Below are 15,220 nucleotides of genomic sequence, written 5' to 3' on the forward strand. Positions count from 1 at the left end.
TGTAAAAGGAATAACAATATTTACATACTAATGTTTCTTTAAGTTTTCTGGTGTGCAATTATAAAAACATATATGCAAGTGAGTTTTCTAGGGAAATAAAAAGAAAAGTATGTAATAAAAGAAATTGAATAACACATTGCCATCTAGAAATTCTCTATTGAGTACACCAAATATGGGAGAATATTTGAGTCAGATGATCCTAAAATAGACGTTAAATATAAATAGAATTTGATGATTAAAAGACAAATCATTGAGAACCTATAGAAATAAAACCCAAAGATATTTCATTCTCAAGATACATTTAAACCCAGATGAAAAAAGAGCATTTTTTAAACACAAAGGTAATTTTAGGGATACAAAAATATGCTCAGATTTATACTGTGAAATAAACAGAGAAATAAAAAATAAATTAAATTTAAAAAATAATTTAAAAAACAAACAAAACCAAAAGAAAAGGTTATTCATTGGAATAGGTAAGATATTCTTCCAATCTCCTCCCAGCCCAAGGATTTTAATTTTAACAACCTGACTAAAACGCACAGAATAAACATGCATATAGATTGCAAGCTGAAGTGAGCTCAAGCATGACATAACAAATTGATAAGAAAGAGATGAGAACTACAAACAGTAATCTGGAGAATTCAAGCTTGGGTAAGTACAAAAACAATTGGACAATAAGTCCAATGTTTTTGTGCTCACGCCAAATCATTCCCTCATGCTCTCACACAGCAGAGATTTATGGGCAGAGATGACAGGAAAAATTGGCTTTACACCCACGACAATTCTGTTCTAGTGGAGAAGGGGAATCTTGTCTGCTTATATTCCTCCTTGCTATAGATCCAATAGATTGCTCACATGCAGGACATGGGGGCTGACTATACTGCATCTCTCTACAAATTGGGAATACAGGACCTCATGGTAGAGCAGGAAATACTTCCTCAAAGAAAAGAGCACTGTGTAAAGGCCAGGTGAATCAATGAGGGGAAGGGTAGGGATGGGCTTGTGGGCACAGAGAAACTTTCAGCTTCTTTCCCTGAAGGAGCACAATGTATTCAGTAAAAAATAAATTAAAATGAAGCAGTAAGGAAAATAATGTTACATTTTAAACACTTGTATTCATCAAATGCTACTGCTGTTGGCAAGAGAGGGTACATACAATTTACCAAAGCACTGGCTTAACATTGGTTTTGAGGGCACTACTGCCCATTGATAATCCATTAATTCCAAATGCTGTTTAACCACAGAGTTCAGAGAAATCTGATGGAGGAGGCATCAGAGTCTTCGGCAAATGCCTGGTAACTCACAGAAATTTCTTCCACCTTTACAGGCCCCACCCTTAGTGGGCCGAGTCAGAAAGGGCAAACATCTGAGTGGCAGCAAAGGAGAAGGAAGTGCAGCAATAGCTCCATACATGAGCAGGGCAACAATAACAAAAACTCAACCTCACGAAGAGCTACATCCTAAAAAGGGCAAGTACTGCACACATAAAGGACTGCCAGGAGTCAAGCTGAGCTAGACTTTCCTCGGATATTCAACCCTACACAGAAAAGGAGGACATGGAGAGAAATGATGCTCCTGAATGCTGGAGCTCAGTGGGGAGACTGGGCCTTCTCAGAGACTGAAAACTATTTTTAATATTCCATATGGGAAAGGTAGAAGTCTTTGGGGCTCAGTGCAGTCAAGGTGAAGAAATTGAAGAAACTGGATAATTTTCATCTGAACTTTGAAATTCCAGCAGGAATTTAAAGAACACACTGACCACATTACAGGATCGGAAGCCAGCAAACAGCAAATCCAGCTTTCCCTACTTCAGAGAGAGCCTTTTCAGCAGGGCGTTCCAAACACAGCTCCAGAACAAAGTACAAAGCATTAGTCAAACCTTACAGATGGATTAACTATGGAGGGAGATAAATTGAAACAAAAAGCGTCAGAAACTCAACCCAGGTAGGTCATGTCACATGAAGCTGACATTCTTCTGGTAACTTTATTTTTTCAGAGTAAGAAAACAATGTGCATTTAACCCCTTTGGCTGTAATGAAGCACTTCCAGAGGCACAGTCCAGCCATGCAGTAGGCTACAGATCAGACAACGGCACAGGTCATGGAAAAGGAGAACAAAAAGGGGACACTGCAGCTCTTTCTGCTTTCCCAAAAGCACTCCTGCAAGGCAGTGCTGCACAGAGTTACCCATTCAACTGAGGAACACAAAAATGAGGAGAAAAATGGGAAACTTGTGAAGGGTTAGACACAGTTACAGAGCTGAAGGAGGAAACTGCCAGTCAGTCATTCCTCAGATTGACTGTACTTGGTATTTTTTTATTAATGATTTTAACTCAAAATTGATATATGCTAATGATGTTTACTATTTACAAAATAGGGAAAGGACTGCAACTTGCACAGGGAGAACTCTGCCTTGAGATAAAATTTAACAATTCAAAGCAGAAATTACCAACTAGAACTTTCCAACATATGAGTTAATACCACTATTACAGAAATTACTGAGAATGTCTGGGCTTTAATTGACAGTGAGAAGGAACAGTGAAAAAAGGCAGATGCAGTCCTGGGAATGAAACAAGCACCAACGGTTAACCAGGAAGTCTTTGAAAAATTCCTTTTCCACATCAAACATGCCCTGGTTCTGGGACAAGTTCTGCTTGGATCTTCCATGTTGCTGGAGATCAGCCAGAGTCAAGACAGCACTCAATATGAGTTAGAAATCTTGCTCATTTATTCAGCTATTTGGCTTACATTTATACTGTGCTAAGCATATCATGCACCTAACTCTGAACATCATTGGTTAAACCATAGTGTTCACGCATCCTTGCAGTATACATAATTGGCTTAGAAGCTCTGTCCACGCGTCTGGATGCTGTGAGCCTTCTCCAACTTATGGTCAACGCATCCTGTCTAGCATCCTGTTACAGCTATTGCTCCAAACTTTACTTCCTCCTTATCCCATCTAAAGAGCAGTTCAAGGATGTTTCAGCTTCTGCTCATCCTTTAGGCTAAAAGCAGGATTGTGCACGTCTCTGCTTTTCCAGCCATGCATCTACACCTCCACACCTCCAGGATTCCACATTGGCTTTCTCATGACACTCAATGTCCTGATTTTAGAACTGCATCATTCCAGTTTGTGTTTTCAATAACAAAATGATTTTAACTGAACCCCTGTTGATTCTAAATACCTCCATAAAAAATGACAACTCATTATTTTCCCTTACTTTTCATATAGCTGATGACTACTTTCCTCTGTGCCACCAATTCCAGCAAAATAAAAAAAAAAAATCCTTACAAAAATCTTAGGGTCCTGATAATGACAAATATCCCCTGGTGGAATTTTGTTTGTGTGAACTAAAATTGAGAAATGAAATAAAACCCAATTTTGGTTCTAATTAAAAATCTAAGAAATCCCAGGCTTTTCTTACAGCATATCTTCTGTCATCTGATTGTTTTAAATTCCCACATTAGGAAAATATTTTGAAAATGGAAATTTTGAACAGAATGATCATTTTTGCTAAAAGTCAGATAAATTATAATTAAAGCAGAATTTCTTAATCCTTTATTTCAGCCATGTCTTTCAACGAAATATGAATTTGAAAAAAGAACCTGTGAATGGTGCAGTGGCATTTGATAAGCCAAGCTTTAGGGAACAATATGCAACATGTTAGGTGCTGTCTCCAGGCCAGACACACTGAGGTGCAAGCACTTGTTCTCTGATTTTGGTTTGGAGAAAACCACATTATCCAGCTGCTATACATGTATATTTTAATTAGTTCTGCATTATGTTATACAATTATGCTCCAGTGTTCTTAATCCTTCCAAAGCCATGGAATTCAAAAGAGTATATACGTACCTTTTTGATAGTTTTTGTCTGTACAAGAGCAAGTTCTCTGTTCTCATCTGCTACATACAAGGAAAGTTTCACATACGGGTCACTGCAAAAGAAGACATCAGATTTAATGGCCTACAATTGTACAGCCAAAGAGCATTGCAGAAGGAATTTGTCATTTAACTGGGTAACAACAGCACCTCCAAACACTTCTAGTGGAATTGCCTTCAGTGAAAGCTCAGAACTCTAGTAAGCTACTGACACATTGAAAATGAGTGTTTGAATGTGCTCAGTTAAACCCTGCCCATAACAGCAGAGATCATTCCCTGCAGCTCTGTCCCTGTTAGGGGCAAGAATCGCCTGCTCCCACACAGCTCCTGCCCACAAGCATGCCCGTGGAACTCCATTAAAACCAGTCAGGGAAAAATGGGAGCTGTGGGGTTTGGAAGAGATTGCCTACAACTAACCCCTGGAGGCTGACAGGAAGTGCAACAGGAAGCATTTTGAAGCAGTGGTTATAATTGTTTCGAACCATAAAACTGAGCTGCACAGTATCAGCAGTGATTCAGACAGACAGGGCAGAGAGCAACCTGCTCTAGTGGAAGCTGTTCCTGCTCACAGCAGAGGGTGGAACTGGATGGTCTTTAAGGCCCCTTCCAATGCAAACCATTCCATGGTTCCATGCTCTCAACTGGGAGAAAGAGCATCCTGCAGGAACAGATGGACTTCATGCAGGTACAATGCCAGAAAGTGGAACTGGAGCAGAGCCTCTGCCTGAAGGGAGGAAATGGGTGCCTGAGTCAAATCAGGACCCTGACCTGCTCTGGTGCTTCCTTCTCAAGGCTGCAGCACACTCAGCTGGATGATGATCCAAGGTTTTTTGAAAGCATCAACAAGAGACACTCAATACCACCAGACACTCAGATTTTCCAACCAAGTCATTCAAATGCTGATACCTTCTGAATTTAAGGAACTATTTTGTGACATTATCACAACAGAACAATCAGCGTTTGCATGTTCATTATACTGGATGCTCCATGTATCAAATATAAAATGCCACAAAGGTGGAAACAAGAATAAACAAGACATCTTGTTGGATTGATTATTCCTATCAGTAGATGCACATAAACGCATCTACTTAAACTGCAATTGAGTTCAGCATTAAGCACCAAGGTTTAGAAGAAAGCAAAGCATCATTATGATTATAAAGAAATGCTGATGCTGCTTTGAATTGCTTGATGTACCGTGCTAATATTTACAGGTATCCTCCCAGATTTAGGTTATCAATCCATACTTGGGCAATGTTGTTTTGAGGAACCCTTAAAAATACTACAATTTTTTAGTGCTAAAATACCCTGGATGAATCTTCTGCCTACAGAAAATGAAAACTGTGAAAGTGGCACAGATTATTTTTAAAATCTATTTCTATTTGAAAAAACTAGAGAATAATTAAGTTTATTACAAATTTCAGTAAGGAAATTCTGCCTTTACTGAATGGACTACTGACATCTCTGCCTTCTCTAAAAGCAGGGACAGTGAGTCAGACTGAGCTGTGCGGCCGAGCTCTTGGTCCTGAAGGTGAAGCTGGAGTTTACCCAAATGACTGGATATTTGAGACTGTTTACTTACATGCATTTGTTTACTTAAAACAAACGGAGACTGGAGACCAAGGAAAGCTGACACTGCCCGGAGTAGAGCTGTCTCACACAGCCCTGCACTGTAGCCACTTGCTCTGCCCCATGGGTTGCCCACCCCCAGGGGCAGAACAGCTGTTCTGGCAGAACAGAAGGGGTTCCAGCTGAAGGCAATGAGCCATGAGGAATACAGAGGTCCCTTCCCAGCCCCAACAGGCCATGGGGAACACAGAGGTCATCCATGTAGTCAAACAGTTCTTCATACTGCAGTTATAGGAGCTCTTAGTGACTAGAATGCACTTGATTAATATTAAAATTCTTATGTTTGGAAGTCAATAAATAAAAAGCATTTTAAAGCTTTTAAAAAATTTATTACTTAGAATCAGGCTTAGATTCCAACAACCAAATAAGCAGTCTGTCACCATGAGATTTTACTAGTTGCTGAGCGTTCATATTAAAGTAGAAGGTTTGCATCTTCTCACGCTCCTTTCATGTAAACACCAGCTATGTTCTATAAACATAGCCATTGTTTTCACATTCCATGCTGGGACAAACAAGACTGTGTGACAGTCCCCTTGACCAATGTGGTGAGAGGTGGGAATGCCCACTCTCCAATCCACGGTCACCTTGCTAGAAGTATATAATAGGAAGTAATAAACAAAGCAGGGGGATTCTCCCTGCTGCTGTCTGATCTCCCCAAACTCCAGGCTCCGTGTGTCTTTCTGGCGAGGCTCACAGCGACAGCAGTCTAATTTGCAAGTGCCACAAACTGAGCAGCTCCAAGTGAAATCCAGGGGTCTGCACAGCTCCAGCCGCTTGGATCCTGCTCTGCTGTCTACCCCACAGGTAACACAACCGGTGCTCCTGGGATCCATACAGATATCGGGAAAATGAAACAAGCTACAGGGGAAAATAACACACACCAGAGAGAGACTTCCTGGGGAACAAACTGGTGAAGGAATCAGAGAATGGGCAAAGAATGGAAGAAGGCAGAACCCCAATTAAGAACATAACTACAGCAGTAAAACAAAATAACTGGGATCCCAGAGAACAGACACTACATGTCAAAGCAGCAGTAGAAACACTGAGGGAACTTTATAGTGGTTAATTGCACTCTGAAAACCCAGCTAACAGCAAGTGTTCCAGATAAAAGTGGCATCTTTGCAAGGGAAAATCAGTACCAACATGGAAGATCTATTAAACAACAACATGAAAATCAGTAAAATTGAGGAAAACTTGCAAAATAATGAAATATCGCACCTGGTCTGTTAAAAGTCACTGGAAAACACTGGAAATACACAAAATGGAATGAAATAGATGTGAAGACAAGCAGTAAAATATCAGATTCCTGTCTCACTGCAGGTCTTATTTGAGGTCTTAAGAAATCCTTTTCCTGACCTCTGGAATCCCTCAGACATCCAGAGTTAGCTATTTGCCATGGTTTTGCCAGCTTGCAGTATTTGTCATTTTTTTAAAGCTCAAGCAACTGTAGATATATAATTATCATCTTTCATTTGAAACTCAGCATAAGAAGGCAAGCTTCCAGCTCTTCTTCTGGAGGACAACAAAAGCACTGATGACTTAAAAACTCCAGTGAAAAATCTCAAGGAAGATCAGCCTCCTTTAAAAACCACATTACTTTGGAGCAGTGTGAAACTGGGGCCCATGAACAGCATTCCATTTGTTTACTTGAGTCTGGAATCCCATTTGCTCTATACTTTGAAACAGTTTTGAAAGCATGTGTCAAACTAGCCAGTGACATGATGTATTATTTACTTATTTTAAGCTCCAAAAGAAGGGGGTGGAGAGCACAGGCACATGTGAAAGAACAATGGAACTACTAAGGCCTTCATGGCTCTATTTTTATTTTAAAAGCTGAAACCGCCTCCCCACATATAAAATTTAGTAACACTTGTTATGCAAGTGCATGAATGCCAGGCTGGTCACATGCAGGCAAACTTTGCATTTCAAAATAGCCCGACTGGTTTCCTTTGGAACAGTCTTGCACAAGACAATTTTGCTTCTGTAAGAAACACAGAACCATTCCCTTTGTGCTGCCCCTTTTCTGCCTCACATATGTGAAAGAACTGATCAACAGCTCCTGTAATTTTGGCTACAGAAATACTGGCACACTCCAACATGAAGGCAGAGAAGCCTCTTGCTCAAAGCCACATCCCAATCTGATTCTTTCCCTGGTCTTGAGGGGACCACTATTTGGCTGTTGGTTAATCTTCATCCATCCTCTTTTCCCACCCCCTCACTCCATCCAACCTACCTGCACTCTCCTCAGTGCAGGTATACATAGAACCACCTCCTTATTGAGCCCTTAAGGCATGTGCCTCCCTCTACTCCTGAGTTAGAGAAGTTGAATGTTTCAACAACCCCCAAAATGACCACCTTCAGATTTTTGTCAAGAGCAGCAGAAGACCTCAGGCCACCTCTGGGGATCTGAGGATCCCTCCACCTGTGGGCAGGTACAGAGGCAGACGTGCCCAGGTACTCAGTGCTGCAGGAACCGACCTGCTCCGCAAAGACACTCTGGTAAATCTGCAGACTGTACTAGTGGAAACATGCTTTTACAGACAACATGCCTTCAAGACCACCACTTACAAATTCAGATCAGTAACATACACCATCTTCAAAAACATTCATCTCAAGGAGTCTCCATAAAATTATGGGAGCCCCTTGGAGAGCAGTTAACATCAGGACTCAAAAACAGGTTGTGCTTAGCAAGAGGAAATTCCGTGAACCTCAAAATTTTTTTCAGAATCATTTAAACACACTTAGAGAAACTCTGTCTGTGCATGCACTTAGTGGAACTTAAAAAGTTCCAAGAATTTTTAAAAATTCCAATGTTTTGCTTAGTCACTTTTAGATTCAAAGAGATGAGGGAAACAAACCCCCAGAATATGCATCATTAAAGAAGATTAGAATTATAATAAGATACTTCTAGCCAAGTTTTATGGAGAGCAGTAAAAACAATGTTCTAAGGCAGAACCTCTTGCAGTCACTATCATTTTATCCCAATAACCATTCCCTTGGTGACTTTCCCCATCCCTGCACAGTAAGAAGGGAGAAGTACAATAAGAATACACAGCAACTAACTACAAGGAATGCTCCAGAACACACTGGTTGTGTTTGCTCCCTGGTTTTATTTTAGCACAAGCTCCCGGGTTTCATCTTTCTGCCTATACTGAGTAACATCCATTAAGAGTTTTCCTCAAAGAGAAGGAAGATTTTGACCTCACTGTCATGCAAGTCTCGTGTCCTGTGACTAAAGCAAAGCACAAAATGTCCAATCACACAAAGATAAAGGAATATGAGCTTCCAAAAAGAAAAAAAAATCTTACCTTGCTCTTCACCACAAAGCCAAACTTGCAATCCATTGTGCCTAAGCATTCCAAAATTTTACTCCTCCATACCAAATCCCAGAGTCATTTTACAGACCTCCCATTTCCCTTCTAGTGCTTTATTTTGCAAAGAAAGGCTCACACTTCTGACTCTACAAGAAATGTAGCAAGGCTTTACCAAAGAGCTGCTAGAGATAATGACTCACATCATAGACAGCTGAGAAGACGTGCCTGTGGGTGAAAAAATTAGTTAAAAATTATACCTCAAACCCCACCTCCAGTGTCTCCACCTTCCTTTACCATGTTATGTTCTAATAAAGGGTAATGAGATGGATTCCTTTTGTATTCTTGCTCTCCTGGAAGTCTCCCAGAGATTAAAGACTATTTTAATCTTCCAAAACAGAGGGAAGTGTAAATATGGGCTTTTTTTCGTCCCTGAGGCCATTTCTTTTGCAAAGGTTAAATGAATGCTCTAACAGAATATGTGTACATCAGCCCCTGGAGCTGAGGGCCTGATGTATGCATAGATCTTCCTATGCCATTTCACACTCCCAAAATATCTTAACAAGTTCCAAAATCCAGTGGGGGTGGGGAAGGAGAGAGAACTCCATGACACCTGGCTTTTGGAAAAGCTCAGCACAGTAGTTCTGCCTTAAATATTTAAGACCAAAAGGTTTTCCTTAGATGATTTTATTGACATGCCCCCTTTTTCTTTTAAAGATACCAGATTCAGGTAAACTCACAGATCACAGTAGATAGTAGGCAGGTGGGAAAGCTGAGGAGCTCAACACAGAAACTTCCTTTCTTCAAGTAACAAGAAACATTTTACGTTTCTGTATTTGTACAAAGAAATTTTTCCACTGAGCAATTATCTGATGAGAATTATTTTTTACTATGACATTATAACCATCAGCAATTATTACCAAGTCCTCTTGTTAAGTAGCAAGACCACATCCTCGAAAAAGTAACATTTCTTCATTTATAGCTCCTGAAATATATGTCCAGTGCATCCTAAAGAACATAACATGTAGAAATGGGTAAAAACCTGCTAATTTTGGTGAAAAACCTGAAAGCCTAATGTGCTTGGAAGCCATCAGGTACCAGTTCGCAGTGGAAGCTGTGGAAACTCTCTGGTGCCCTCTGCTGCCAAGCACAGCCCCGGGCGAGATCAAACACGTGCACCAACATAACGGACACATTGATACCCTTATACCCACACCTGGCAGCCCAATTTCTATTTCACACACCTGTATGAACATCAACACTGAGGTTTCACAAATAAAACTATCGATTATCCAAGCATATTTCTGCTGAGCAGTGTGGGCCTGACATTGGTCTGAACTTAGGCTTCAGGCTATGCCAGTGTCTGTGTGAAAGGCAGACGAGCAACTTTCTCATGTTAGCCTGAGAAATCTAAAGGAGGAATTCAAACAAACCTTGGGAAGTGAGAAACCATCTGCAGGTGGTGTTTTCCCAACATGTTTACTGGAAAGAAATGTTTACTAAAGGGTGTAGACACTGAATAACCAATCATGTTCTTTGTACCGAAATACTCTATAAAAGTAGAATTTAGAAGAATAAAGTTTGCTCTCATCTTTACCATCATGGAGAGTCATGTTGTTATTTCTGTGCCGTCCGAAAACCTTAACAACAGAGCAGCCTTTCATGTCTTCCTATCCCAGAACCCTCTCCTATACTGGCCACACACTTCACACAAGTCCTTGTCTCGCTGTCCCATCAACAGCTTCTTTCAAGTGAGCCCAGAGCATTTTCCACGGGGGAAGCTGACAGCTCTGCCTCATGCCATTCCTGGGGTTGCACTGCCACCGCAAACAGCCGCTTTTGGAAAAGCACCAGCTCTGCCTGTGTGGGGGCCATTGCCCTCCTTCCCAGGTAGGCACACACACCTGGCTCTGCAGCCAGCAGTGACTGCGCTCATCTCAACATCTGCCCACGGCTGTGCCCTGCACCCCACAGCTTTTATGGGAGCACACTTCATTCCACAGGGAAAGCACGAGCCATGTGTGCTTGCTGAGCAGTGCACATGCTGCTTTTGCAATCCTAAGTCCAGCTAGGGGTGGATCAGAGGAAGCTCTCAGCTGGTTTTTTTCCCTTCCCACACTGTTAATAACATTTCATTTCCACTACACTGGAAAAACTTCCATTGCAAATCAGTCAGAAAAAGGAAAAAGCAAGAACCAAGTATGAACTCTCTCCTACTTGAGCAACTGCCCTCCAGTCAGGTGGCTCTGGGAATTTGGTCGAAGCTCTGTCCCACCTCCGGGGCCTCCCTCAGCCAGGATGCACACAGCACTCTCCCTCTGGCACACATGCAAGTGCTGAAGAGGTCACTTGAAGAGGCATTCAGAAGCCAGATTCTTTTTTTGAAATGGTTTGATTAATTCATGAAAGCAACTCCCTTCAATGGATTTGTCTCTGCTCATCAGGGGAGCCAATCCAGTTCCAAGGCAGTACACGTGCTGGAGGAGGTAGCTCCAGGGGTACAGCTAGCACCACAGTTTTTCCAGTAGTTAAAACCAGATAGATCGTAACTCAAAGTGGACTACAAACAGTGATAGCAGACTTAAAAGAATAGGCACAAGGTAAACATCTGCCATCTTTGTCACTTGCAAAGCCACAGCCACATGTGCTCTCCTCCCATCACAAACTACAGTGACAGGACACACATGAATTAAAGAATTCAGCCACATTTCAAGCAGCCTTGCTCACAACAGGAGTATACAGCATGACTCACAATCCTACCAGCAGCCTGGAGCCTGCCTTCCCCAGCTCCATTATGGATCCTGGACACATGAAATCAAACCAGAAAGAGGGCTTTTCAGAAAAAAGCAGGTAAAAGCAATAAACCCAGAGGCAACCCATAATAAACTCTTATGCCATTAGAAGCACAGCTCCCTGACAATGAAAAACATCTGCAATTTTAACTGAAAAGCACTTCACATTTTCAACTTCCAGACAGCCACAATTTTCACTTACTTCATGATTTAGAAGGCAAAATACAGTAGCTAAGGCACCCCGTCAGCTGTACCTTTATGGGATACACACAGTCTGAGTCCAGCCAGTACTTGGATTCGTGTACGAAATTTATCAAGACACTTCAATTAAGAAGTTGGAAGGAAATTAAAAGAAAATAAACATCAAACATTCCCACACGCAAGCTGATACTAAATTCACAAAATCCCAGTCTGCAGTATCTGTTCACCATCAGTATGTATCACAGACTTGTAACTTTACGGGGTAAAATATAAAGCAGGTTACAGACCCCCACTTACATCTACACTAACCAGCCTCTTATGCCCACCTCCACTGTACCTCTGTGGATGAAATGTCCCACCTCAAGGTGCTCACAGTTACTAATCCACTCCACATTCTAGTTACTTTGTGTCATTGCAACCCTAATTCCATACATTTCTGAACTATTAGGAGAATCATAGGAAGCTATGGGGTTGGAAAAATCCTCTAAGATCACTGAGTCCAGCACAAATCCATGTCCCCAAGTGCTACATCTAAATGGCTTTTAAATCCCTCCAGAGATGGGGACTCCACTGCTGCCCTGGGCAGCTGTGCCAGGGCTGGGCAGCCCTTTTGGGAGAGACATTTTCCCTAATACCCAACTGAAACCTCCCCTGGCCCAACCTAAGGCCCATTCCTCTTGTCCTGCCCCTTGTTCCCTGGAAGCAGAGCCTGACCCCCACCTGGCAGCACTTTTCTGTCAGGGTGTTCTGGAGAGCAAGGTGGTTTCCCCTGAGTGTCCTAAGATATCCTTACTTGCTATTAAAATTATTTCCTAAGTCAAAAAGAACTCCAAAAAAGCAAACTCAAAAGCATTGAGATTTCTTTACTGTTAAAATCTTCAGAAGAAAAGTACAAGTTTCTCCAGTGCTCTACAAGGGTAAGAGACTTTCCTCAGATTTAATCAAGACGGAAATGGCTTTCAGACTCTGCAAGCCCACAGGCAGTGTTTTATAATGGCAAAGTTGAATAAAAATGGTCAGGACAACTCACTGAGATGCAAAACACAATGTATGCCTTGTAGCTAATCTTTCACAGTTAGGCAGGAACACGGTAACTGTTTCAAGCCCTGCACAGCTCCACCACACAGAGGCACAGGAGCTGCTGGGGCCGCAGCTCTGCAATACCAAAGTATTTTCAAATGACTGTACATTAACTCATATTAAAGATTAAAACAAATTTAAAAACACATGTAGGGAATATGTTTTTAACCCTCCACTTTTAAAGAAATCCTACTGACTTGAGACCAATTTCCTTAAAATATTTTAAGGGCCACATCAATAGGATTCAGTACAAATTACACCTACATTAAGCTTCATGCATTTTGAAAGATAAGTTACGTTGCTTATTATGGTCAGCATCAAAAACTGTTCTTCAAAACAACACATTTGGAGAAAGAAAATAAAAAAGCTTTGGCACACCATATTCTGCACACAGCTACCAAAGGAATGCTTGCTGCAATTTTCACCCAAAAATACTAAAGTTGATTAAACTTTTAATTGCTGCTTTCATGTAGTTTTAAGCTAGATACACAAGTTAACAAACAATTTGCAAGCATCATTAAAGAAATACAGGAAAACCCACAGGGAGGCTCATTTATACATTAAGAAATTAGTCATTTCAATAAAAGCTAAAATTGGATACCACTAATTTCAAACTGATAAAACCCTTCTAAGTAGATTGGAACACTTGTAGTAGAGCATTTTGTCATGCTTAGGCTTAAGAGAGCAGGAATGTCAAGCCTGAATTAACCTTCAGAAAAAGAAAATTACTGGGTTTGGGTTCATTTTAGCTTCAGAACCAGCTTCTCCCACAGCTATTACCTGGTTGGGCTCTGCAAGCCTGGGCTTTGAGCTGCTTCCTGTGCTGGCAGAGCAGAGGGAAGGAGAGGGCAGGAGCAGCCAGAGCTGCATTAACAGCTGTACCAACACACACCCAGCACCTGCAGGGACTGCAGCCCTCGCACAGCCCTTGCCCTGCAAGCTGATGGTGTTCCAAGGATCACAGGCACTGCACAACACCCACCTGGCTCCAAAGATGTCTTTCTTTGCCAGATCAGTGCCGGAAACCACCTTCACCCTGAGGATGCGAGACTCCTCCTGCACCAAAAAAGAAAGTGGGTTTAATGTTTATTCTGTAGGTCATTTTGAAGATCAGCAAGAGGTTAGAAGATAGCAAGAATCTCTCCTAGGGAGGATTTGGAAAAGAACCGCCTCTTGGAACGCTTATCTGAATCCAACCAGGAGGAGTATTCGACTCCAGTCAGAGCTGTTAAGAGTTCAATAAAGGCAGAGTAAGAGTAGATAACAGTAATAACATCATAGCAATAATACTGTAACAATAATAGCAATAAAAGTAGAAGAGTATTTGCTGAACAGGGCCATTTCACATCCTAAGTGATCCATATGCCACAAATTCATTCTGCATTGACACTAAAGCTCTTCAAACACAAGGGAAATTATTCATAACATTTTAGTAATGAGAGATGTCTGTGATGTAAAAATTGAGGATGCACAGTTAAAATAAATCCTTAAAATGAAAATTTTTAAGCCTGTCTCACCACCTTGGTGAACATGGAGAGCTCAAAATCAGCATTCACTGACAGATGGCAAGTCCTGCAGATGCACATTACTGGAGCATCAGCCTAATGTTCAGTTTGTCACTTCATTACGTGAAGCGCCTGAGGAACATCAGTAAAAATGTCCTTTCTTTACCTTTTTTTTTTTTTTTTTTTTTCACTCTGAGGAACACAAAGAGGCCACCAAAATGAAACCTGGAAAGTCTTCTACAGAAACAGGTTCTGCAGTTCCCCATATCAGTGATACCTTCTCTCCTCTGATAAGCCTCCCAGAGCTGCAAGATAGTGGATTCAATTACAGTAACTTGAGACTCTGTTCCTTGAAACCTGTTCAGAAAACAATTACACTTTCCCACATGTTTCTCCTGGTCTGTTTGCTTTAGGCAGCTGAAAGCCAGACACAGCTTTGTCAGCTGTCTTGACACAGTTTTACAACTGTGAGGAAGGTCAGGACGAGCCTCAAAGTAAAGCCATACCTGGGCAGCCCAACTCACCCATCTGACTGGAAGGAGGCACGGACAGGGGATCGCAAAACAACAGTCCCATTGAACCTGTCTGCAGGGCAAGTTCCACCCTGGCACATCCTGCCCAAGGAACTGGGCTGCACTAAAACAACACTGAGACACAAATCCTTCCTGTAAACCTGGCGTTTGGTGTTCTCCCTAGCAGCACTTAACACTGCAAGGTAGTTTCTAATTAGGACACAGGATTTTTTTTCCCCAAAAGAGCCCAAAGCATACCTGAGAGGTGAACAAAAACAGCATGTGAAAAAGAACAATTCAATGGACTCACATTAG

The 15,220-nt window shown here is 41.5% G+C and overlaps 1 protein-coding gene across 5 annotated transcripts in view; it reads right to left on the reverse strand.

Moving 5' to 3' along the window:
- NEDD4L (NEDD4 like E3 ubiquitin protein ligase) overlaps positions 1-15,220 on the reverse strand; it is a 103,632-nt gene that overhangs the window by 58,781 nt on the left and 29,631 nt on the right. For all 5 annotated transcript variants that reach the window (XM_063424559.1, XM_063424558.1, XM_063424561.1 and 2 more), the window contains exons 2-3: positions 13,871-13,944; positions 3,853-3,934 (exon numbers count right to left, since the gene is read on the reverse strand). In XM_063424559.1, the coding sequence (XP_063280629.1) occupies positions 3,853-3,934; positions 13,871-13,944 (156 nt within the window). The remainder of the gene's footprint in view (positions 1-3,852; positions 3,935-13,870; positions 13,945-15,220) is intronic.

Source organism: Prinia subflava (genome assembly GCF_021018805.1).
Source record: "Prinia subflava isolate CZ2003 ecotype Zambia chromosome W unlocalized genomic scaffold, Cam_Psub_1.2 scaffold_33_NEW, whole genome shotgun sequence".
Lineage (NCBI taxonomy): Eukaryota > Metazoa > Chordata > Aves > Passeriformes > Cisticolidae > Prinia > Prinia subflava.